This window comes from Nannospalax galili, unplaced genomic scaffold, assembly GCF_000622305.1.
Source record: "Nannospalax galili isolate Female #2095 unplaced genomic scaffold, S.galili_v1.0 scaffold462, whole genome shotgun sequence".
In the NCBI taxonomy this organism is placed as follows: domain Eukaryota; kingdom Metazoa; phylum Chordata; class Mammalia; order Rodentia; family Spalacidae; genus Nannospalax; species Nannospalax galili.
Genome location: NW_008348078.1, coordinates 1,230,710 through 1,258,095, shown reverse-complemented (window position 1 = coordinate 1,258,095; position 27,386 = coordinate 1,230,710). Strand labels below are relative to the sequence as shown.

Sequence of the window (27,386 nt, the reverse complement as noted above, 5' to 3'; positions counted from 1 at the left end):
GATGCACAAAAGACTTCGGATATCCAAAGCTAACCTGAGCACTAATATCAATGCTGGGGGTATTACTATACCCCATTTTAAACTATATTACAGAGCTATAGTCATAAAAACAACATGGCACTGACACAAAACCAACATGGTACTGACATAAAAACAACATGGCACAAAAATAGACCCATAGATCAATGGAACAAAACTGAAGACCAAAATATTAAGTACATGCAATTTCAGCCACCTGATATTGATAAAGGGGCCAAGAACATTCACTGGAGGAAAGACAGCATGTTCAGCAAATGGTGCTGGTAAAACTGGATCTCCACCTGTAGAAGAATGAAACTAAACCCCTATCTTTCACCTTGTGCAAAAGTCAACTCCATATGGATCAAAGACCTCAATGTAAAGCTTGAAACTCTGAAAGTGTTAGAAGAAAATATTGGCAAAAACATACAAGATATAGGTGTAGGAAAGGATTTTCTAAACCAGACATCAATGGCTCAGGCAAAAAGGTCAAGAATCAACAAATGGGACCTCATTAAACTAAAAAGCTTCTTAAATCAAAGGAGGCAACCAGTGAAGCGAACAGAAAACCCTCACAATGGGAGAAAATCTTCACCAGCGACACATCCGACAGAGGTTTAACAGCCAGAATATATAATGAACTCAAAAAACAGAGAATCAAGACAAGAAGTAACCTAATTAAAAGATGGGCTAAAGAGCTGAACAGAGCGTTCTGAAAAGAAGATGTAAAAATGGCTAAGAAGCATCTTAAAAGGTGTTCAACATCACTAGTAATTAGGGAAATGCAAATTAAAACCACTTTAAGATTTCATCTCACCCCAGCCAGACTAGATAAGATTAAGAGAACAAATGATACCAAGTGTTGGAGGGAAAGGGGAACACTCACCCACTGCTGGTGGGGCTGCAAACTTGTTCAACCCCTATGGAAAGCAGTGTGGAGAACTCTTAAAAAACTAAAAATGAACCTACCATTTGACCCAGTTATACCACTCCTTGGCATATGCCCAAAGAACTCATCCTATTGCAGAGACACTTATACATCCATGTTTGTTGCTGCTCTTTTCACAATAGCTAAGAGATGGAAGCAACTTAACTATCCCTCAACTGAAAAGTGGATAATGAAAATGTGATTTATACAGTGGAATTTGACTCAGCAGTAAAGAAAGATGAAATCATGAAATTTGCAGGTAAATGGATGGAACTAGAAACTGTTATAGTAAGTGAAGTAACATAGACTTAGAAAAAAAAATCGATGTATATTCTCCCTCATACGTGGATCCTAGAACCAAATCCTGATAAGTGAGTATGTATCCAGACATAACTACAGGAACCAGGATAATGGAAAGGAAACAGGGAGGTAAAGATAAAGAAACAACCTGAAAGAGAAGAACAGTCAGAAACAGGCCTTAATAAGGGAGAATATGGATAAAAATTGGGTTAGTTTAAGGGTGGTGGGAGGGAAGGGTATACAAGGAACCTATGGGATAAAGGGAAAGAAGGCGCTCAAGAGAGGTAGGACCATAGGAGAAGGGTATTATTAAGGGAGAAAGGGGGAAAATGGGGGCACCTTAACTGGGGAAACCATGATGGAGGGCTTAGGCAATGCAAGAGATAAATAATGCCCAGCTAATTTTGGAAACCAGAGGGAACCACATTAGTTCAACAACCTACTAACAAATTATACATACCAGATCAGAAATATATGTCTAGGTAAGGTTTATCTGAGAACAATTGGTCTTTGCCCAAGATTTAGCTTCATGGCACACAGTAATTAAAAGTACCAGACTGGTAGAGCTAACCTTCTCAGATGTTTAACAGACATACTTTGAGGCCTATACTAATTTGGTCAGAGGGACATTAAGGACAGTTTTTGCTCCTTGTCGTCCTAGGTCGACTAGTTCCAGGGGACTATGAGCATCTCTCAAAATGTCTTGTAACCATGGTGAGTCACCCGTCCTCTTGATCAAGAAGGCCATGGAGACCCCACAGGATGGACTTTGAACCAGTGTCCAGTCTACAAAGAGGCGGGTCAACACAGAGGGAACACTTCCTCCATCCTTCCAAGTGAAGCCAGCCATAGTTGAGCAGGACCTTTGACTTTTCTTCACATAGGCGTAACTGGTAAAAGAAAGGAGCCAGGGGCTCCTCCCAAGCCCACATGACCCCTGAGGAACAGATTCTTAAATGACCTTAAGAGTAAAAAAAAAAAAAAAAATTGGTTTATATAGCCTGAAACACCCAAAAGGGAAGTATAACCAAAGATTAAAGGGGCCAATTTAAGTTTTTAACAGTCCATATTTATAGCTAAAGGCTGCATAAAAAGCAACAATGCCAGAGAGGAAATACCTTCTTTTGAGTTGTTGCCCAGGGGGGCCCAAGGGACTCCCAGATAGTAACCAAGCATAGAACTGGGAAAATGAACAGCAGACCCCAATCTTATCTAAAGGAATATTGACAACTGATTGCTGCTAATTGACAAACAGCTAACCTTCCTAAAACAAAGACCTCTAGATAGGCTGACTAGATTCACCAGGTGGATAAGTAATGGGCAATGGCTGGGGCGGGGTGACGACACAGCGGACAATAGCAGTGATAACAAAGTATAAGGGCTCTAGTGGGGGGAGGGAGGCTATAGGAGGGTGCCATCTGGGAAGTGGGTGTATAGTTCAATAAGATGGTTTGGGATGTTCTGTGTGATATACACACACCCCAAAAAAACCCAGAAACTTTAAAAAATCTATTATATTTGAGGAGGAAGCATGGAATTTCATGTCATGCTAATTAGTTGAGGTGATAAACATCACCATTGAAATCTACCCGAAGACTTTATAGACATACACAGGTGCCAACGATACAAGTGCAACCGATTATGACTAGTAATAATTAGATACATACAGATTTGACATGCAAGTGCCAACATCTCAGTGTTAGAAGCAAAAACAATGAGTCTTACTGCAAGGAACAATATATTCTAAATTGAAATGGAGATCTTTTTTAAAGGTTAAAATCTCATCCAATTTTATGTCTTATAGGGCTTATACTGAGTTCAATGGTGATGGTGAGGAAGAGGTGATCATCCTAAAACAAGGAACTCTAGATAGTCTGACTAGATTCAGCAGATGGACAAACCCTGGGGAATGGCTGGTGGTGCTCACAACACAGTGGACAGTAACAGGGATGACAGAGTATATGGGCTCCAGTATGTGGGGAGGGGGGCTATGGGAGGATGCCATTTGGGAAGTGGGTATATAGATGAATAAGATTGTTTGGGATGTTCTATATGATATACACACACAAAAATCAACAAATAAAATGTATTATATTTGAGGAGGAAGCATAAAAATTTACATCATGGTAATTAGTAGTGGTGATAAACATTACCACTGAAATCTACCCAATGACTTTATAGACATACACAGGTGTCAAGGATCCAAGTGCAACCAATTGTCACTAGTAATAATCAGATACATACAGATTAGAGACACATGTACCAACATCTCAGTGTTAGTAGCAAAAATAATGAGTCTTTCTGTAAGAAACTATTTTAAAATGAAATGGAGATCTTTTTTGAAGGTTGAAAACTCACTCAATTTTATGTCTTACAGGGCTTATATTGAGTTCAATATTATATAACTGTATTAACTCAACAGCAAACCTAAAAATTTTGTAGCCACTTTTGAAAGAGCTGTATCTTTGCTCTGGAAACTGCTATTGAGCATATTAAATCTGTAATGATATGTTTCTTCTAAAATGATAAAATATAATATTAAAAATGTAGGAAGCAGCATATTTTAGAATGAAATGGAGATCTTCTTTAAAGAGTAAAATCTCATTTAATTATACACAATATTGTATACACAATATTGTATAACTGTATTAATTCAACTGTGAACCTGACAATTTACAGCCACTTTTGAAAGAGATGTATCCTTGCTCTGGAGTGTGTTGCTGAATATGTTAAAGCTGTAATGAAATACTTCTTCTAATCATGTGGTTATTAAATTTTTTTTAAAAATTAAAAAATACTAATTCTTTAATGCATAAACATTTGCTCCTTAATAATTAGATGTGAAAAACATTACCATTGAAATCTACCTGATGACTTTATATCTATGCTCAGGTGCCAAGGAGCTCAGAAAGTAACCGACTGTGACTAGTAATAATCAGATATATAGAGATTAGAAACGCATGTGCAAATGTCTTAGTGTTAATTGCATTAAAAATGAATTTTTCTGCCAGATGTGGTGGTGTGCACCTTTAATCCCAGCACTTCAGAGGCAGAGGCTGGTGGATCTTTGTGAGTTCGAAGCCAGCCTTGTCTACATAGTGAATTTCAGGACAGCTGGGGCTACAAAAAGAGAGAGAGAAAAAAGAATTTTTCTGTATGAAACTGTGTATTTTAATAATTAAAGGGAGATATTTTTTAAAGGTTAAAACCTCATTTAATTTTATGCCTTATAGGGTTTATACTGAGTACAATATTTTATAACTGTATTAATTCAACTGTAAACCTAAAAATTTACAGCCAATTTTGAAAGAGATGCATCTTACCTCTGGAAATTGTTATTGAATATGTCATTATAAAGCATTGTAATGAAATGCTTCTCCTAATTATGTGCTTATTAAATAAATACTTTTTAAAAATTAATTAAAAAAACGTTTAAACTGAATTTTTTGTTTACCTTATACATGACATCTTAATCATCTTTATACTCCTTTCCTCTTTGGTACCCTCCCACATTCCCTGATTGGATTTCATGCAGTCTGTCATTATGTTAAGGCCTATCAAGTCAAGTTAGTATCCCCTGATGTTGTTCAATGCATGTGCGTCCACTGGGGTCTAGTCAGCCTATCTAGAGTCATTCCCTTAAAGAAGACCAGCTTTTCCTCACCCAGCAATAATCAGGTGCCAATAGTTCTTCTGCTAAGATTGGGGCCTGTTCCCCATTTTCATAGTTCTATGCTGGGTTTTTGTCTGTGTGTGTTTGCATGGATCTTGTGCCTGCTGTTACCATTGCTGTAAGTTCATATGTGCAAGGTCCCAGGAACCTATAAGACTCTGTATCCATGTGGTCATGTACCTCCTCCTGTGGCTCTTACAGTCTTTTCATCCCCTCTTCTGCAATGGTCCCTGAACCCTGGCTGGGTGAAGTTTAATGTGGGAGTCCTGTCCAAGGACCCACACTCTGCAGACTCTAATTTTCTATGCTTTGGCCATTTGTGGCCCTTTGTGTTTATTGCCCTCTGCTGCATGAGGGAGATTCACTGATGAGAGTGGAAAGATGCGTTAGTGTTCTCTCTACCCCTTGTTCCATCAGCAAAGGTAAATTTCTATAAAACTGTAATGCAAGATAACAAACTATTACAACTATACCTTTTCTAGCATTTTTATGTTGAATATTTAGCAAATTCTAAAAATTAAATGCTAGTATAAGAGACCAAATTTATCCCTCTTGAATATTTCTTCAGTAAGAGAGAAAAAAGAGTGTGACTTATCTGAGTGCTAAAATTAAATGATTGGTCATTAAGCTAAATATCTCAGTGAGAAAATGAACAGAACATTACAGAACATGAGAAAAAACAGTTTATGTCTAATGAAGAGCACGGGCTAGGAGTGAGGTGTGATACCTTGACCTGCCTGCCAGAACACAGGGTTGTCACTAAAGAATTTGTTGACTCTATCTTTGCCTCAATTTACACTATACATGAAGGGTACACTAATTAATAGTGTTACTGTGAGACTCTAAGATTCCCATTCCTTTTCTGTTGAATAAGCTTATAGTTAGGGCTAACAAGGCCACCAGTGGTAGAGTGCTTGCCAAGAATGTGAAGTCCCAAGTTCCATGTCCAGCATCACAGAATAAAAGAAGAAAGAAAAAACCCTGTGGTTTATTAATCATGCATTTAGTTAATACTTACTCAATATACAGTGGACCTAGGAAAGGCTGTGTTTGGGCTCTGAATAAATTGCTTAGCCTGGTGGTTAGGGAATGTCTTTTGCATTATTTTTGTTGTTATTGCATATAATTTTGGTTATCTGTAAAACTTAAGTCAAGTCTTTGTTGGTTACTCTGATGTACGATCCTGGAGAAATAGTGTAAAAATGTTTTCATTAATAGAACTGAGTAAACAAAACAATGATGGGAGACTCTCTTGAAAGTACATTTGTATTTTTGAGACAGAATCTCACATAGTCAGGCTGGTCCTGAACTCATTCTGTAGCCAAATATGACACTGAACTTTTGACAGTGCAGAATTCTAACCACTAGACCACCAAGGAAGAAGTGTCCTTGAACTTATGATTCTCCTGCATCAAGTGCTTCTCAAGTGGTGGGATTACAGGTACAGGCGTGAGTTATCACACTTGGTTTTATGCTGTGCTGGGGATCAAATCCAGGGCTTGATGCATACTAGAAAAGTGAGTGTGCCAACTGAGCTACGTCTTCAGCCTAAAGTGCTTTGTTGTTGTTTTTGAGACAGGTCTCCTTGTAGCCCCAGCTGACCTCGAACTCACTATCATCTCAGAGATTTGCTTGCCTCTGCCTCCTGAGAGCTGGGATTAGAGGTGTACACTGCCATACCCAGCTTAAAGTACATTTTAAAAAAATAATTTTTTCACAGCTCAGATGACATGAATTTTTAAGTGAGTCTCTTTAATCCTGAACAGGACTAGCTGGGTTTAAATGAATTTCTTTTCATTTCAAACAGCATCAATTGGGCTGCAGTGAACAGAAGATAAGCTCTTACCAGCCTCAGAAGAAGCACTGCAGAATGCTAGAAATGGAGCTAGAGGAATTCACAGGTGAGGCATTCACTAAACTTACAGAAACCCACAGAAGAGACTTACCAAGAACCATCAGACCTGGTCTGAATGGGGACGAGGAATGACCGGGATAAGAGTCATCAGGACATACATCCATGTTCTTTTCTTCTGACATGCTTGTCTTTTAGTTCACTAATAGTCAGAAGACTGTCAGGGTAAAGTACATAATGGCAAGAGCTCAAGGAAAGCTATTCTGGGATGGCTGGAGCAGACTAAGCTTCTCCTGGAAGGAGCGGCTCACTGTGGTGTTACATGGAGGACCATGTGCAAGTCCAGCCTCACAGAGCATCCGATAAAGTCAACAACAGGGAAGCTGAAGGTAGAAATCATGAGCAGAAAAGAATCTCCCAGTAACATTTACATCATCTAAACTGTTCTCTTGTCCATATTGTGCTACATATATGTATGTTAAAAATTCTATATTAGCTGGGCGTGGTGGCACATGCCTTTAATCTCAGCACTTGGGAGGCAGAGGCAGGCAGATCTCTGTGAGTTTAAGGCCAGCCTGGTCTACATAGTGAGTTCCAGGACAGCTGGGGCTATAGGGAGACCCTGTCTCAAAAAGACCAAAAAAAAAAATTCTATATTAATGCCAGCATGGTGGCACATGCCTTTTATCCCAGCACTTGGTAGGCAGAGGCAGTCAGATCTTTGTGAGTTTGAGGCCAGCCTGGTCTACAGAGCACGTTCCAGGCCAGCTGGGGCTACATGGAGACCCTGTCTCAAAAAGACCAAAAAAATTCTATATTAGGGGCTGGAAAGATGGCTCAGCAGTTAAGAGCACTGGCTGCTCTTGCGGAAGACCTGAGTTCAATTCCCAGCACCCACATGGTGGCTTACTGAAAGAGAGTGCCCCTCAGACCCCCTCCCTGGCCTCTGAGAAAAAGCTGCCCTCCGCCTGACTCTGGAAATTCCCTTCATTGTTCAAACCCTTTCCTGGTATCTGTTTATGATTTCTATGGAAATGGTCTGGGGCAGAAGAGATAGAACGTTCTGCCCCAGGTAAGCTAGCCAATGGGAGTATACCTGATACATCTGTGTATGGTTTCTATGGGAATAATCTGGGGCAGAAGAGAAAGAACATTCTGCCCCAGGTAAAATAGCCAATGGCTGTATAGGTAAAGTCTCTGGAAATCAGCCCTAGATTGTTTCAATCCTTTCCTGGTTATTCTGTGTATAGTTTCTATGGACATCCCCTGCTTTGTGTTTTTTGTGGCTTTTCTGCTTAAAAGCCCTGCGTTTTCACTGCTCGGGGTTGCAGTACAGCTCCTGAGATGATCTGTGTCCCCCAACCAGTTGGTTCCAATAAAGCACTCCTTTTTACTGAGACTCAGTGTCCGAGTGGTCAATTTGGGGAATTCCTTGGACCCTGAACATTACAAACCTCTGTAACTCAGTTCCAGGGGGATCCAATGCCCTCTTCTGGCCTCTGTGGACATTGCACGGCATGGGTGCACTTATACCCATGCAGGCAATGCACTCATACACATAAAATAAAAATAATATAATATTTAAAAAAATCTATATTAGAAACCATGTGACTAGTCTGCTATGGCGGTACATGCTTGTAACCCTAGCAGTTGAGATGTGGCAGCAGAAGGATGAAGAATTAGTTCAAGGTCATGTTGGCTACATAATAAGTTCAAGACTAGCCTGGGCTACATGTGATGCTGTCACAAAAATTAATTAAGGAGGAAACCACCATCCCTCTCACTTCTCCAAGGCTCAGGCTTCCCCACTGGCTAGAAGAGGCCTGTATTTCCTTGTCCTGTCACCTCTCCTGGTGCAACCAACTTTTTGAGACTGCATCTGAGTGCCTGACTCAGCCTCCTATGGTGAGCTGCCAGCACTTCTGTTTCCCATCTCCTCTCCTTGGACCTTGGAACTATCCCTCTGAGGTTACTAAAGTTTGCCGAATTAGGCAAACAATGGATGTTAGAAGGGCCTGAGCCAAATTATGATAAGTTCTAAATGACCATAGATGCCAACCTAGAATACTTTACCAGAAAAACTTTCTATAATTGAAGAGGAAAGAAAAGTCTTCCATGACATGAACTGGCTGAAAGAATACACGTTCACAAAACCCAGTCCTACAGAGACTACACGAAGGAATACAAAGGACTGAAGAAAGGAATGACTATACCTAAGAGGCTATAGAAAGAAAATACATGAAGGTATAATTGTAAAAACATAAAGTTGGACCATTAATGCAAACAGAAATTAAAATGACAGTAAATAACATCTTTCAATAATAACTTTAAATATCAATGGCCTCAACTTCCCAGTCAAAAGACACAGGCTAGCTGAATGGATTAAGAAACAAATCTGTATTTTTGTTGTCTTCAAGAAACTCATCTCATCTTCAAGGATAGGCACCATTTTAGGGTGAAAGTATGGAATAAAACATTCTAAGCAAATGGCACTAAGAAACAAGTAAGTGTTGCAATTCTAATATCTGACAAAATAGACTTTAAAATAAAATTAGTAAGAAGAGATCAAGAGGGTTATTTCATTCTGATCAAAGGAACAATTAACCAAGAAGACATTACAATCATGAACATATACACACCAAACTCTGGTGCACCCAAATTCATAAAAACAACACTACAGGACATTAAGACACAGATTAACTCCATCTCAGTAACAGTAGGGGATTTCAATACCCCACAGTCTCCAATAGACAGGTCAACTTGGGTAAAGAATAAACAGAAGATGTCTGAATTAAATGATACTATTACATCAAATGGACCTAATAGGCATCTATGGAATGTTCCAACCAAGCATCAAGAATACAATTTCTATGCAGGACCACATGGAATTTTCTCTAAACTTGACCACATACTGGGGCACAAAACAAACCAAAACTCAACAAATACAAAAAATTGAAATAATTTCATTCTATCAGACCACAATGCAATAAATATGAAATAAATGCAGTCTATCACACCAGAATGCAATAAAGCATAAAATCAACACCAAAAGAAGCCATAGAAAACACATGAGCTTATGGAGACCAAATAACACACTCCTGAATGATGAATGTGTCAAAGAAGAAATTAAGAAAGAAATAAAAGTATTCCTGGGCCGGACGTGGTGGTGCATGCCTTTAATCCCAGCACTCGGGAGGCAGAGGCAGGTGGATCTCTATGAGTTCAAGGCCAGCTTGGTCTACATAGTGAGTTCCAGGACAGCTGGGGCTACAGGGAGACCCTGTCTCAAAAAGAGAAAAAAAAGTATTCCTGGAACTAAATGAAAATAATAACACAACATAAGGAAACCTCTAGGACATTTTAAAAGCAGTCCTAAGAGGGAAGCTTATAGCTCTAAGTGCCTACATTAAAAAAAAAAATCAGCGTGATCATGTATAAACAACTTAATAGTACAACTCAAGACTCTAGAAAGGCAAGATCAACTGAAACCCAAACCCAACAGAGAAGAAGAAATAACAAAATCAGAGCAGAAATGAATGAAATAGAAATAAGGAAAACAATAAAAAGAATCAATGAATCTTAGAACTGGTTTTTTGAAAAGATAAACAAGACACACAGACCCTTAGCCCAGTTAAACAAAAGAGAGAAAGAACAAATCGAAGTCAACAAAATCAGAGATGAAAGGGGAAACACCAGAACAGACATCAAAAAGACTCAGAACATAGTAAGGCCATACTTGGAAAACCTACACTCTCTTAAATTTGAAAACCTAAAATAAATGGAAGAGTTTCTAAATTCAAGGAAACCACTAAAGTTAAACCAAGAAAAGAGCAACAACTTAAACAGATCCATAGAAAATAAGGACATCAAAACAGTAACACAAAACCTCTGACCAAAATTAGCCCAGGAGCCATGTATGTGGTGCACGCCTTTAATCCTAGCACTTAGGAGGCAGAAGCAGGTGGATCTCTGTGAGTTCAAGGCCAGCCTGCTCTCCCTAGCGAGTTCCAGGACTGTCTCAAAACAGACCAATAATAAAATAAAAAATAGCCGAGGCCCAGATGGATTGACAAAAGAATTCTATCAGACATTTAAAGATTTACAACCAACACTGCTTAAATTATTCAAAAAGATAGGAACAGAGGGAGAACTTTTAAACTTCTTTTATAAAGCCAGTATCACTCCAATATGAAAACCAGATAAAGAGACAACAAAAAGAAAATTATAGACCCATGTCTTTAATGAACATAGATGCACAAATTCTCAATAAAATACTTGCAAACTACATCAGACTCACATCAAAAAGATCATCCACTATGATGAAGTTGATTCTATTCCAGGGATGCAGTGATGGTTCAATATACATAAGACAATAAATGTAATAAATCATAAAAATGGACTTAAAGACAAAAATCACAGGGTCATCTCAACAGATGCAGAAAAGGCCTTTGATAAAATCCAACATGCATGTATAATAAAAGTTCTAGAGATAATTAACTGGAGGGAACATACCTCAACATAATTAAAGTATACACAACAAACCCACAGCCAACATCATTGTAAATGGAGAAAAACTGGAAGCATTCCCATTAAAATCAGGAACCAGACAAAGCTGTCCACTATCTCCACTCCTTTTCAATATAGTGCTTGAAACTCTTGCTAGAGCTAAAAGACAAGAGAAGGAAATTAAAGGAGTACTCATTGGAAATCAAGAGGTCAAACTATCCCTTTTTTGTAAACAGTATGATACTGTATCTACAAGATCCCAAAAACTCCACCAGAAAACTTACAGAAATTATCAAACTTTCAGTAAAGTGGCATGTTACAAAATCAATTTACAAAAATCAGTAGACTTTCCATATGCCAATAACAAGCAACTGGAGAAAGAATTCATGGAAGCCCTCCCATTCATAATAACCTTAAAAAATATCTAGAGATAAACCTGACCAAAGACATTAAAGATCTCTGTAATAAATATTTAAAATCTTTGATGAAAGAAACTGAAGAAGACACCAGGAGTTGGAAAGACCTCCTGTGCTCATGGATTGGTAGAACTAGTATTGTGAAAAATGACCATCTTACTAAAAGCAATCTGTATAGATTCAATGTGATGCCAATCAAAATCCCCATGACATTCTTCACAGAATTAGAAAACAGCATCCTAAAATTCATATGGAAGCAAAAAAGACCTCGGATACCCAAAGCAATCCTGGGCACAAAGCTGAATGCTGGGGAAATTACCATACTCTAGATCTCAAACACTATTGTAGAGCTATAATCATAAAAACAGTATGATGCTGGCACAAAAACAGACATATAGATCAATGAAACATAACTGAGGACTCAAGCATGAGTGCATGCAATCTCAGTCACCTGACACCTGACAATGGTGCCAAAAACACACACTGGAGGAAAGACAGCATGTTCAGCAAATGGTGCTGGCAAAACTGGACCTCTACCTGTAGAAGAATGAAACTAGATCCTTATCTTTCACCCTCCATAAAAGTCAACTCCAGATTGATCAAAGACCTCAATGAAACCTGAAACTCTGAAACTGTCAGAAAAAAACATTGGCTGTATCCTCCAAGATATTGGTACATGAAAGGACTTTCTAAATTAGACATCTATTGCTCAGGAACTAAGGTCAACAATCAATAAATGAAATATCAGTAAACAAAAAAGCTTCTGTACAGCCCCTCCCAAAAAAACCAAGGAAGTGAAGAGGAAACCCATAAAGTACACATCTGACAGATGATACTATCCAGAATATATAAAGAACTCAAAAATCAAAGCATCAAGAAAATAAATCATCCAATGAAAAGATGGACTATGATTTTGAACAGAGAGTTCCCCAAAGAAGAAATAAAAATGTATAAGAAAAACCTTAAAAAGTGTTCAACATCCTTAGTAATTAGGGAAATGCACATGTAAACCACTTTAAAATTTTATCTTACCCCAGTCAGACTGGCTAAGATCAAGAGAACAAATGATACCAAATACTGGCGAGGATGTGGAGAAAGGGGAACGCTCATTCACTGCTGGTGGAATTGCAAACTCCTGCAATCACTATGGAAAGCAGTGTGGAGAACTCTTAAAAACTGAAAAATGAATCTATCATATGATCCAGTTATGCCACTCCTTGGCATATATTCATCCTACTGCAGAGACACTTTTACATCCATTTGTTGCTGCTCTTTTCGTAATAGCTCAGAAATGGAAGCAACCTAAGTGTCCTTCAATGGATGAATGAATAATGAAAATGTAGAACATTTACAATGGAGTTCTACTCGGAGTAAAGAAAGACAAAATAATGAAGTCTGTAGGTAAATGGAGGGAACTAGAAACTATTACACTAAGTAAAGTAACAGACTCAGAAAAAGAAATGATGTATGTTCTCTCTCATTTATGGATCTTAGCACCAAATCCTTATATGTGGGTGTTTATCCTAATGGAACTACAGGAGCTGGGGAAAAAAGAAACCATGGAGGTAAAAGGAAAGAAGGAGCCTGAGAGAGAGAAATAGTAGGAGACGCATGTTACCAAGGGGGAAATGGGTAAAATAGGGGTATTTAAATGGGAGGAGAAGAAGAGAGAGGATTATACAAGGAACCATGGGGGTAATGGGGAAGGAGGAGCTCAAGAGAGAAGGGCACATAGCAGACAGGTATTATCAAAGGGAAAGTTGGGAAAATGGTGGTACATTTACTAGGGAGGGAGGAAGAATGGTAAGATATTGAGAGAGAAAGGAGAGATAAATAATGCTCAGTTGGTGTAAAAACCAGAGGGAATGCGTATTAGTTCAAAAATCTACTGAAAAATACACATACAATACCTGAACATGAGTCCACATGTATAGCTAAAGGCTATATAACAAGAAATACAGTGCTAGGCCGGACTGGTGATACACACCTTTAATCCCAGCACTCAGGAGGCAGAGGCAGGAGGATCTCTGTGAGTTCAAGGCCAGCTTGGTCTACACAGTAAGTTCCAGGTCAGTTGGGGCTAGAGGAAGACCCTGTCTCAAAAATACCAAAAAATACCAAAAAAGAAAGAAAGAAATAAAGAAAGAAAGAAAGAAGGAAGGAAGGAATGAAGGAAAGAAAGAAAGAAAGAAAGAAAAGAAAGAAAGAAAGAAAGAAAGAAAGAAAGAAAGAAAGAAAGAGAAACACAGTGCCAAATAGGATAAACCTCCCTTCAAGTTGTTGGTTAGGGTAATCCAAGAGGTCCCCAAAATGATACATGGTATTGCCAAAGGCCTTGATTATCTCCCAGAACTTTAAGATAAGACCTTACTGTATTGATGAAGACAGGACATACTCGACATAGTCTGGACACAGGGCTTGGAGTAATGGAGCAGGAACTGACCTGGAAGCCTCCTCCCTGAAGACTAGCTCTCATAGTTGTGGAGGACACTATGCAAGCTGCTAAGGGAGAAAATCAATTAATTGTCCAACCATAGCTTTAAAGGCTAGTAACCACAACAATGACCAGCAAGCAAATGACATTGGTGCAGAAGGGGCGCTTTTATGTTGGGGTAATCAACAACTACCTAATTTTATTTAAAGCCTGCTCAATAGGAGGCTGAAGAGGTCACAGAACTTACAGAAAACCCTATCTGTATCATATTTCTAGACAAATGAAATTTCTTACTATTTGCTAAATATGGATCGTAACATTTACAGATAAGTATGCCAGTCACCACTCATTAAAGAAGCTTCTTTTTCAACAGACAAAGACGATTACAGAGTTCTACAACTGGTCACACACAGAGAATAAGTGTCTGAGAGATGCTCAACCATAAGTGACACATCAACAATGGAACCTCTACACCTAAGGCTGGCTCATAGAACGTAGTGGAACAAATGGTAGAGAGAATACTAATACATCTCAAATCTCATCAGCAAAGCTTCCTCATGCAACGAGGGCAATGAACACAAAAGACCACAAATGGCCAAAGTGTACTGAATACAAGACTGCAGAGTATGGGTTCCTGGACAGGGCTCCTACATTAAACTTCACCTACCCAGGGCTCAGGGACCATATGGAAGAGGGGCTGGAAAGACTGTAAGAGCCAGGGGAGGAGGTGCATGACCATAAGGAAACAGGCTCCTTGGGACCTTGCTCATAGCAATGGCAAGAGCATGCACAAGACCCATACAAACTCAATCAGACAAAAACCATCATAGAACTGGGGAAATGGGAAGGAGGCCACAACTTTGGTGAGGAACGATTGGCAGCTGACCACTGCTGGGTGAGGGAGAGTTGATCTTCTTTAAGGGAGTGACGCAAGACAGACTGAATAGTCTCCAGTGGATGAATTCGCAACAAGGGACATCCAGCTACACAAACTTGACTGGACAGGCCTTAACATGTATGACAAAAATGCATGAAATCCTGTGGGTAGAATAATGTGGTGGTACAGAGAGGGAAGGGGGATTAAATATGATTAAGATGCATTGTATGAAATCTACAAAAATTCAATAAAAATATAATTAAAAAAGAAAGAAACCATATTGTTAAATGTGCCTCCAAGGTAAGTACATTAATATGCTTACATATGCATATAAACACATATCCATATAACATTTGCACAAGAATTAGTAAGTCAGTAAAGTAATTAGTAAAGTACAATTTCCTTTCTATATTAGACTTAGAAATTGCGATCTGATCATTATCGTAACAAACAAATCTAGAAAATATTGACAATTATAACTTCTGGTACTCTAGACAGCTTGGCAGCCCTGTCCTCAAATCCAAGGCCAAATATTCAAAAGTCTGTTCTCCTACACGGTCCAACCAAATGTCACAGAGACTATTCTCTTACTGCCCTAGGATAGCATTAATCCAGACACAGCTTGATTATCTCTCGACTCCAAAACAGTTTTTCATCCTGCTGTTTGGGGACTTTATATTCCACTATATTTTTAATTCTGTTCCAAGTAAGAACCTCACTTGTGAAAAAGGAATGATATCTTTTAGTCCCAGTGTCTACAATCTTACACATGCTACAAGAAATAGACAGATACCATATTCACTACAAATGAATAAATGAATGCTATTTTCTGATTCTTGACATTTATGCCTGGCCTTCCTTTAGTCCCCCACAAACACACTTTTACTTCTTATGTTATGGCCAAGTTTCAAGGAAGAATTTCAAAGCACAGACAACCAAGCATGAACAGTAATTCACCAGATTTTAGCTTTGAATGTTCTCTTCACAAGCACAAGTGCAGTGAAGCGTGTGAAGGGAGGCCTCCAAACACAGTGTGAAGGAAGTGGCTCCTCTTGGTGCCACTGTGCCGTCTCTTCATGGTGACTCAGCCTTCTGTGTCTGTCCTGGGAGTGTGCTCAGTATGGCTGGGAAAGCTTTAGAGGGATGGTCCTAGTTGCAAAGCTTACTTGTATTCTTTTCTTGAAAGCCAAGTAAAACTAAAACATAAAACAGCAATTATGTCTAATCTATAATCGTCATTGCTAGTTTTATTTAAAAATTTCACAGTAAAGTACAAATATTGATCACTAATTATAAGCATAGAAATTACATTAGACCTTATTTAATGGATCTTACATATATATTCCAACTGGAAAAAAATTACTTTTTCTATAATTCTAAAGAATTCTTTTTAAAATAACATTTTATTATTATTATTTTATGTGTATGAGTGTATTGCCTGGATGTATATAAATGTACCTGTGTTGTACAATGCCAAAGGAGGTCAGAGAGGGTGTTGGATCCCCTAGAATTGGAGTTACAGACAGTTGCTAGATGCCATGTGGGTGCTGGGAATTGAACCCAGGTCCTCTACAAGAGTGCTCTTAACCACTGAGCCATTTCTCCAGCTCCAAGAATTATTCTTTAACTCTAGACCTCATCGGGACTTTTCAAAGGTATAGTGCTTTCAGATGGAGTACCATTCACTTGAACACTGATCACAACACTGAAGCACTTCTCATGTATTCTAACTGGCATTAGAAGGCACCAATACTGCTCCTATTGTGTGATGGGTGGCATGTATACTTTCAATTTGTATTCTGTTGCAAATCTGTCTCATACTTTTCAACAGTACTAGAAAGATAACTTTAAAAGTGATGCCCATGGGGGCTGGAAAGATGGCTCAGTGATTAAGAACACTGCTTGTTCTTGTAGAACACCCAGGTTCAAATCCCAGCATGCATGTGGCAGGTAACAACTGCCTGTAACTCCAGTTCCAGGGGATCCGGCGGCCTCTTCTGTCCTCCGAGGGCATTGCACGACACGGGTACACTTACCTACATGCAGGCAGTACACTCATATACATTTAAAAAAAAAAGATGCCCATGAATTAATTTATTTCTGTTGTATTTGTTTTCAAAATAGTAGCTGGTTTGCTGGTTTTAGCACTTACTTTTGATTACAGATGAAAAGTACTTCTTGCTTTTGAGTTTGGAGTATGCTCCTTCCTCTCTCTTTTCTGTGCCCTGACTGTCACCATTTACTTAGCACCCAAAGAACTTGAAAAATTATGTTTGGTCCCATTATGAAACTTCTCACTCTGATTATATAGCTTTATCTCCAAACCCATTTTAAATTAACCTTTCTATTTTGAGAGAGTGTCTTGCTATGTATGTCTATAAGCCTATCTCCTGTGAGGTAGACTTAGGAGGATCTGATGTTTGATGCCAGCCTCAGCTACATAATAAATAAATTCAACCTGTAAAAGTAAACGGTGTTTGCTTTGTTCAACTTTTTGTCCCCAAGAGTAAGGCTTTGTTCCCATTTTATAGATGAGGTACCTGTAGATGACAAATGTGGAAAGTGGCTTGCTCCCTGCCACATAGCTCATAGTGTAAGTGAACCACTGTATCTGTAGACTGCTAGCTGCACTATGAACTGAATTAAGGTATTGTAAAAAATAAGTTATTTGCCAGGCTTGGTGGTACATGCCTTTAATTCCAGCACTTGGGAGGCAGAGGCAGGTGAATCTCTGTGAGTTCAAGGCCAGCCTGGTCTACCTAGTGAGTTCCAGGTCAGCTAGTGTTACAGGGAGACCCTATCTGAAAAAAACCAAAAACCAAACCAAACCAAACCAAAAATGTGTAAAGAATATTATCCCTTTACTATTACAATAGAACAATTTTTTCATTCAAATAGTTTTCTTTTTCTTTTTATTTTTTGGTCTTTTTGAGACAAGGTCTCCCTGTAGCCCCAGCTGTCCTTGAACTCACAGAGATCCTCCTGCCTCTGCTTCCTGAGTACTGGGATTAAAGTGTTCTACATTATTTGATTTCTCTTGGTTTTTTTTTTTTTTTGGTTCTGCTTTGTAGCCACAACCCCCCCCCCACCACTGGAAAAACTACCTTTGTGTACAGAATTATGATACACACTGAGATGTATCTGTAAAGCTGCTAGCAATCTATGCAGTTTATCTTACAAGTCTATGTATAGAAGCAGTTTACTTTGAATATCTCATAAATATATATTCTGGGTCACAAGAAAAGAGATTAAACAGGCCAAATAACCTTGAATATTCAATGAGACCCCCCCATGACTTTGGTGCACATAGCAAGTTCACATCCTCACCAATGTGTATTTGTGCTGTGATAAAGTAGCTGACTATACTCGTTTACCAAAAAATAACAACAAACAAACAAACAAACAAAAACCCAAGCTCTTAAGAAAGATTAAATATTTTTATTGTAATGTACGGTCAAATTTTTTTTAGCTTTTATGGAGTTAACATTGTGATAGGTGCTTTAATAGAAATATTTTCCAGAAATGGTTTTAATAGTGAAAACTAAGGGCAGCTTTTGCATTGTGGAGTGTGGGCAATGGTCTTATTTGGGATACTAGAGTATCATAAGTGTTCCCTAAAGAGAACACTGTAAGATTACATGGCAGAGAGAGATCAGCATGAATTTCTAGTTAGTTCGTTTCTTATGTATTTATCTGCCTCATAAATTTACATACGAATAGCTTGTCTTATAGGAATCTTTGGGTGTAAAAAATATTCACCAATTCTCCAGATGAAGAACAGAAGTACGAGAAATACCAACTTCCTAGGTTCATATTCTGGTCTTTGACTGGCTCCTCTTTGGAATGTATTTACTAGTTATTTTATTTTATTTTTTACCTTTCTTATCTATTGACATCCTATCTCAATAATTTTAAAAAAAACTTAGGAAGTGCTTTTTATTTATTTATTTTTAAAACTTTTTAGGAAATGCTTTTTAAATTCCACCAAATTTAGTTTTTTATATACAAGGGAAACAATTAAGGAAAGCACTTCACCATGTAGCAGGGAAAGAGATAATCTTAGAATCATGACAACTTTAGTTCATGATCAATACGTAGTTCTCTGTACACAACACTATCAGTAGTTGAAGACTTGTGAGTTGGAATTGCAAGTTACTTGAAGGATCTAAAATCTGGTGCACAACAGTTGTATATGATTTCATGTTTATGTACTGAAATGTATTGAAATGTACTAGCATTCAAATATAAATGTAAAGACAGTTGTGAAAATTGTCTATTATATTTTCCTTGTGTGTTTCATTTGTTTAGAGCATAAAATTTCTTTTTAAATTGTTCTAACCTAATAAGGCTAAATGAATACTGTAATTGAAAATATATTTTAAATCTTTGTCATTGAGTTTTTTTTAAAAAAAGAAGCTACTGCTAATTGTATCATTCCTGATTACACAGAAATTTGTGGTTGGTTTTAAATAAATTTTATATTTCTATTTTGAAAAAAAAAAGTGTTTCCCAAAGCACTGACACAAAGCCTTCAGTCAGTGACGTTTCCATAGACATTTGAAAAAGCAGGTAAACTAGGGCCTAAATCTGAAGAATTCCTTTTCATTGCTCCTTTGAGCAAAGTACTTTGGATCATGGTCTTTGCTCATATAACTGTGTAGCTATACCACCTGTCAGAGCAACCATTAGCCTTAAGGGACTACTTAAAGTTATTGGGCATGCAAGACGGCTCAGCAGGCAAACATGCTGTTAAGCCTAATGACCTGAATTTGATCCCCAGGACTCAAGTAATGGAAGGATAGAACTGACTCCTACAAGTTGTCCTCTGACCTCTATACATGTGTAGTAGCATGCACAAGCCCCCTATCCCTCCACCACATATACCATACACATACCACACACACCATGTACACCATATAAACACACCACACACACCACATACATCATACACTTAGCACACACACCACATACACTACATACACCACACATAACACACACAGACACACACACCACACACACCATACATATCACACACACACACACACCACATACACCTCCCCCAAATAAGTGTAATAAAAATTTAAATTTATTTTCATAACCACAGTAGCCACATTTCCATCTGGTCAAAGGCTACTGTATGGGCCAGTGCAGGTACACAAAGTTCACACTGTCAGAAAACAATCTGGTAGGCTTTACTAATGTACACTGTTTAAAAAGCAGTCTCTGAAAGTCAGATTTTCTAATTACCATCATTTTTCTCAGTGTTGGGGTATAGTAACCATGGTCTTCTTTTCTAGAACCATACCAATAGTTCTTAAATTTTTATTACTTTCCAAAACATGAACCAGTGAAAGGAAAATTGCAACAATTCTCTTTTTCAGTGGGCCTTATAAAAATAAGGAGATAAAATCCTTTGTTATAACCACATTTACCAAATTTTGATGTAAGAAAAAGATATACAAAACAGCCCATGAACATAGCGATTTCAGCTCAGACAGTCCTCTGAGCAGAGCTACCTTTCTTCAGAACTGTCTGCTGTGCCTTCTCTACCCGTAACTGTGTTTGCTGCTCACCGTGCTCCAGATGAGTCTGCATGCTCTGCGCTGTGTCCTTGTTGGCCTTTGGCACTGTCTCTGCCAAGAAGAGAGTAAGCCCTCTGCACTACCACTCGGACCCCAACTTCAGACCATGTGCCAGCTGTTTGGCTTTCCGCAATGTCCAGAAGAGAGGCCCCCAGGGGAGTGCCAACTGCAAGGTGCTGCTCTGCCTCTTCAGGCCTGTGGGTCCAGCCTGTGCCTGCAGTAGCCAAGCTACTGCATTCAATCTGGCCAAGACATGCAGAAGGAACTACTTCAGTTTGGCTTGCATCATGATGCCCCTCCCCCAAATAATGACATCATTAGGTAACGCCCCAAAGTATCTGCATGACATTAAAGGAAGATATAAACACGTAGTACTGGGCTCTACATCAGAGAACTAGCCTTGCTTGGGAGGGGAAGGTAGATGACAGCAGTACAGAACACCAAGTACACAGTCCTGCTAGTAAATAACCATAGGGATATTTTTTCAGTTTCTTTGTTCTGAATGACTAGGGTTTTATAAAAAAGAGTCACTTTAGGGCTGGAGAGTTGGCTCAGTGGTTAAGAGTACTGACTGCTCTTGCAGAGGACCCGTGTTCAATTCCCAGCACCCACATGGTGGCTACGAACTGTTCTTAACTCCAGGTCCAGGGGACTCTGAAGCCCTCTTCTGACCTCCGTGGCATTACATGACATGGATGCACTCACACACATGTAGGCAATACACCCATACGCATAAAATAAATAATAAAATATTAAAAAAGAGTCACTTTATTAGGTGCTCATATGTGCAATAGGCTAAGTACTCTGCATATTCAAGCATTCTGCTGATAGCTCTATACAATATTATAAACGATCATAAGCCAAAGAATACTTCTGAAAGCACTCACTATCTTCTGGACCCTGTTCTTTATATTTTAATGTTTATTTTCACAATGAACCCAATGATCTTCATAGATAAAATTGAGACACAAAAAAATTGCCTAAGGTGACCCAGGATAAAACTGCTGAGGGAGGATATAAACCAGAGCTGAAGGTATTCATAGATACATACCTTGCCCACTGCCAGTGAATTTGGAACTCCAAATTCCTTTTGGTAAATAACCATGACTCAGAGTCAAAAATATTCCCCAATCAATTTCTATCATACAACCTCAAACTTGAAAGCTATTTCTATCTTAAGGGCTATAGATACCAGGAAAAGAAAAAAAAGATTTGTTTAAAATAAATAAATAAAGTCTTAAAGTTCTTAGTTTCAAAATGAGAACAGAGAAAATACTTTCAGAGTCCAGAGTGTGCTAGCCATGTCACCATGGAACTGGAAATACTTTAATATATTTTAATAAATTAAAGATGAAAAGTACATAATAGAAAGCTGGATGATTATAAAAAGACCACGACTAAATGCTATCTGAGCTTTCATATCTTCAGGCATAATAATTATTAGACCATCTGGCATATACAGTTGGGGACAGAAGACGAACATCTTCACTTATTCACAGGCCCTTTCAAATCCAATATCATTACTATTACAAGTGCAAAACCCCTACATAAATGAGAATTTACCTGACTGCCAGGTGAATTATTTGATAAAGTCTTAATTCTAAACATCTGGGCCAAAGTGATGTTTCTTCTGGAAAGAGGTGAGGCCTGACAGTGTGCTTCATGAGGTGTCTCTTTGGCGACAGCTTTCTGACAAAAGTAAGTATTCAGAATAACAGGACAGCTTCCATTTGGCATAATAAGTTTTTGCCTAGAAAAAAAAAAAGGAATTCAGCAGTTTATTTGTAACTTGGAATCTCCCTATATTTTTAATAAACAAGGAATGCTGCAGTTAAAACTAAGCTAATGCCCCTAATTAATGAGCAGCTACGACCAGGCCAGGGCACGGGGCAACAGCTGCCGAAGATATTGGACACATTAGACCAGATCAGTCTAGAAAGGGATAGCCATTCCTAACAATAGATAGCAAGGATCATACCAGCCAGAAGAAACTACACCCCATAACAGGTGTGACTCAGTGGATGGAACTTTACTTTCCCAGTGAAAAGTCCTGTGCTTGGAATGGAAGGTCATTTAAGTATACAGGCTCAGGCTTCCTCAGGGAAACTCAAGACCTCTTGGGAAGAAATAGAGATTCAAAGAATGAGAGATGATTATCAGGCTCAGAGAAGCACTCTTGAAGCAATGAATGAAATATTTAGAAATAAAACCCTTACATATTTCAATGGCTCTAATCTTTTAAAGAAAGTAATACTAAATGCTAAGGAATTTGTACATTTGCTACCAACTGGCCATAATCACCAAAGCAATTGGTGCTGAAATAGGGAAAGAGTCTGAAAATATACCAAATGAAAATCTCAAGTTCTTCTCAGTTCTCATACGAGATAAAACACTTTAATGCCTCTTTTTTAAACCAAGACATGTTGTCAATAAGAAAAACTTAAGATTCCAAGCTCTGGTTAGGAAGAAGTTGCCACACATTTTCCCCTATTCCTCTCATTAAATACAACTAAATGCCTGACACTGTACATCAAGTAAACACGAGGCTACGCTAATAGGTGAAGAGAAGGCAGAACACTGTCTAGAACAGAGACTGTAGGACCTGAAGAATGAACCCAGTAGCAAGTGCTCAGGGTTCTGTGTGCTTCTCTTTATAGCCTAGACATTGCTGTGGTAAAATATCCTGACAACAAGCACTGTGGGTGAAGGTGGTGGGGGGGTAGGGGTTAGCTCACAATTCCAGGTTTCAGTCCGTCACTGTGGAGCAGGCACAGTGGCAGAACTTGTGATACCTGGCCACATCACGTTCAGTCTAGAGGAAGCGCACGCATGCTCACTTGCTTGAGCGCAACTCATATTCTCCACTTAAAAGAGATTTAAAAAAGTTTACTTATGTGTGGGTATGATTACATGTGTCTGGGTGCTTGTGGAAGCCAGTTAAGGGTATCAGATAACGTGGTCCTAGAATTACAGGTAGTTGTGAGCCACCTGACATGGGTTCTGTGAACTGAACTTGAGTCCTCTGCAAGAGTGGTAAGCACTGTCAACTATGGAGCCATCTCTCTGGCCTCCAAGTTTTCCACTGGTATACAGTTCAGGATCCCCCGAATCTGAATCATCTTTATAGCCCCGCCCCCACCAGCACCCTCCCATAGCTTCCCCACTGGAACCCATCTACTCTGTCCTGGGTGTTAAGGCCCACTTTGTCAAGTCAGTGTCCCCAGACATTCCCCAGTGCAAGTCCATCCACTTGTGGTCTAGTCAGATCCCTCTCATCTATCTATCCAAACACTTATCATTTTCTTTTTTTTTAAACAGAGCATAGGGTAGGGGTTTATTTACAGAGGAGTGCACACCCCCACATTTACAGCTGCATTGGAAAGTCCACACTCAAATATAGATCCTGTGACTTCCGAGCAGCCACAGAAAATGGTGAAAGAGGTACCTCCTGGCATTCTGGGCTTATATCCTTAGCACCCCACTCACAGCTAAGGCTGACTGATTGTGTGGGAGGGGTAACTGATTCCCCCCTTAACTCCTTGCTGGAATAATGGTTGGAGGACACTTCCAGTTAACACACCACCCCTTCCTCTGGCTCTTATATTCTTTCTGCCAACCTCTTCCACAAAAGTCCCTGAGCCTTGGAGGAGGTGGTAGGTATGGGATGATCTTCCTCCTATTGTGGCAAGGCACTGAACTTTTGGGTCTTTTCTTCATCAGTTTTCCAAGGGCTGTTGGCCTATTTCAGTGGGATTCCATCTATACCACCTGGAGGCTGGATCCAGGCACTCTCAGGCAGTCCGCTGAGTTCTCAGCCCCCAAGGTACTCTCAGGTAGTCTGCTGAGATCTCAGCCCCTACACCAATGGATGTCAGAACAGGCACTCTTTGAGCAGCTACATTTTGGAAACATTTTTGAAAAAGAATAAAGTGGTGAGAACTACTTCAACACACAGGTAGATGATTGATGCATGATATGTGTCTGCACAGATATTTCATAGTGAATCCCATTAAGTTGTAGATTTAATATGTGCTAATCACTATAATAAAATTAAAAGTATGTAAGTGAAAAAAATTACCTAAGCACATTTGATTTAGTTCATTTTCTTTTTTAAAAATTATTTATTTAATAACCACATAATTAGAAGAAGCATTTCATAGAACAGCATTGACATATTCAATAACAATTTCCAGAGCTAAGCTGCATCTCTTTCAAAATTGGCTGTCAATTTTTAGGTTTACAGTTGAAATAATACAGATATACAATATTGTACTCAGTGTAAACCCTATAACACATAAAATTGAATGAAGTTTTAACCTTTAAAAAAGATATACTGTTATACAGAAAAACTCATTTTAACGCATCAGTTCATTTTCTTTTTATGATAACTTGTGATGTAGCCATTGAGTGGAAAGTGTCATTTTGAGATATGCTGCTCCAAGAGTGGACCCTCTGGAAGCTTCTCTTGTCAGAAGAGGCAGCTAGACTGCAAGGGGTGGTTTTGTCAGGTGCTTGAAGGCAGCAGGAAAGAAACAAGCACAGCCACTATAGGGGTTTCTGTAGGAAAAATTCAGGTATCAGTTTCTATTGTGTGACTTTTTTTCCTGTGATGTAAACAAAGGCCTATTTATCTCAGATAGAGCATCAAAAACAGACAAAAGTAACAATTCTACCCAAGTGTAGCTCGGTGAACCAATAAGTTGCCTGGATTATTTATAGGTGCATGGGTGACTCAAAGGCAGTTCCATTCCAGAAAGATCTCAACCCAGCATGAGGGAAAGTGTCATCAATGTAGTCTAACCGTTAGTTGGCCTTTTACCTGGTTTATACGCCAACATCCAAAGACCAAGTGCGACTAAAGGCAGAAGGGAATGAAATCTACACTCTCAGGGGAGGGTCCAGTGACCTCCCCCATCCTACTAGGTAGTGTTAACCACTGATAACCACACTACAGACCTAGCTATTACTATATTATTTTACTTATTTTGTTGTCATGCCTATAGTGCCAAGGTACTCTGCAGGTCACTTAAGCAATCTGCAATCCATGATGGAAATGGACATGTTTTGCCTGGAGGAAACAGTAATTCCTTGATAGTTTCTTTTATCTGCATTAAGTCCACAGTAACAGCATTATTTTTCTAGATTCGATTTATTTTGATCATGTAATCTAATGCTTACTAGTATGGCCTTTAGCCTACTCCATTTATATATTTCCACAAATGCTATGTGATAATGAAAAAGCATCTTTATAGATATAGGTATGACTTGAATTAAACATACTAAACATTTACCTTTTCTGAAAATTGTGTTGGTTAGTTACTTTTACATGTCAACTTGACAAAACATAAAGGGGAAGGAGAGGTGGGACCATTGCAGACAGAAATTTATCAAGTGAGAAGGGGGGAAAATGGGGACACTTTAAATTGGGAGGGTGGGGATGGAGGACAAGACAGGGAGAGGAAGAGAAGACATAAATAGTGTCTAGCTAGTATTAAAAAAAAACCCAGAGGGAATGGCATTAGTCCAAAAACCTACTGAAAAGTTATACATACAATATCTGTACATGAGTCCGTGAGTATAGCTCAAGACTACATAATAAGAAACAGTGCCAGACAGGAGAAAACTTCCTTTGAGTTGCTGGTCAGAGTAGTCCAAGAAACTCCAAAAATCACACAGGCTATTGCCACATCCCTTGATTGCCTCCCAGGACTCGAGTCCTCCCAGGACTATTGCTGAAGACAGGACATATTTTAGACAGAGGATTTGGAGCAATGGAGATGGAACTGACCTGGAATCCTCTTCTCTGAAGACTAGCTCTCATAGTTTTGGAGAGCACTACGAAAGTGGGTAAGGGAGAAGATCAATTGATGGTCCATGAACTGGCTCAGCAAACTTACCTAAGTTACTCCATTTTGTTCAGAGCCATTTTAGAAGCAACTTTGCTCCACACCAAAAGGAAAAGGGGGGCAACCTTGGGTCTTAGGAAATTGTCCTAGCCATGAATCATGGAATGTGCTATTCCAGACATTCTACATCTGGCTAACTGCTTGTTTTCGCTTCTGTAACTAGCTTGCTATTTTAGGTCACTTGATACAAAGTGTAAGACCACCCTGTTATTGTCTGACAACCTGGTAACTGCTGATTTCAGCTTTCTTACTATACTTGTTATGGCTAGGAAGTTAACTAATTTTAAAATTACAAAGTTGATTGCCATGTTATATGACTGTATCACTTGTCTGTATAATGATTGGTTGTTGATTAATAGATTCAGCATTCTGCTATGTTGTACAAACCTGATTGGTTTACAAATGTCCTGTTTTAATAATAATTCTGTAATCCTATAAAAACTCTGACCTGACAATCATCAGGGCTGCTTCTACTCCCGAGATAAACAGCCAAGCCGGTTGAAATAATAAACATTTACCTTGCTACTTTTCTTAAAGTTGTGCTGGTGACTTTTTTTGCAAACTCTGACCTATAACAGTCCAGCCCTAGCTTCAAGGCCTAATAATCATATCAATGACAAGCACAGCAAATGACATTGGTGTAGTAGTGGCACTTTTATCTTGGGGGAAATCAACAGCTACCTAATTGGACTTAAAGCCCACTCAATGGGAGGAAACTCATGTGTGGTACTGTAAACCCAGCCAAATACACATAGCTGGAGAGGTCACAGATCTTAGCAAAAACCCAAGGCTCTCATATTCCTAGGCAAATGTAATTTCTTACTATATGCAAAATATGTCTTGAATTTACAGACAAGTATCACAGTAAAATAGTTTCTTTTTCAACAGAGATTA

The 27,386-nt window shown here is 38.8% G+C and overlaps 1 protein-coding gene across 3 annotated transcripts in view; it reads right to left on the bottom strand.

Moving 5' to 3' along the window:
* Spidr (scaffold protein involved in DNA repair) overlaps positions 1–27,386 on the bottom strand; it is a 389,790-nt gene that overhangs the window by 110,132 nt on the left and 252,272 nt on the right. For 2 of the 3 annotated variants that reach the window (XM_008844506.3, XM_029569016.1), the window contains 2 exons: positions 22,150–22,336; positions 20,578–20,828 (listed from right to left, as the gene is read on the bottom strand). The exons of the other annotated variant lie outside the window; for it this stretch is intronic. In XM_008844506.3, the coding sequence (XP_008842728.1) occupies positions 20,578–20,828; positions 22,150–22,336 (438 nt within the window). The remainder of the gene's footprint in view (positions 1–20,577; positions 20,829–22,149; positions 22,337–27,386) is intronic. 3 annotated transcript variants of the gene reach the window in all.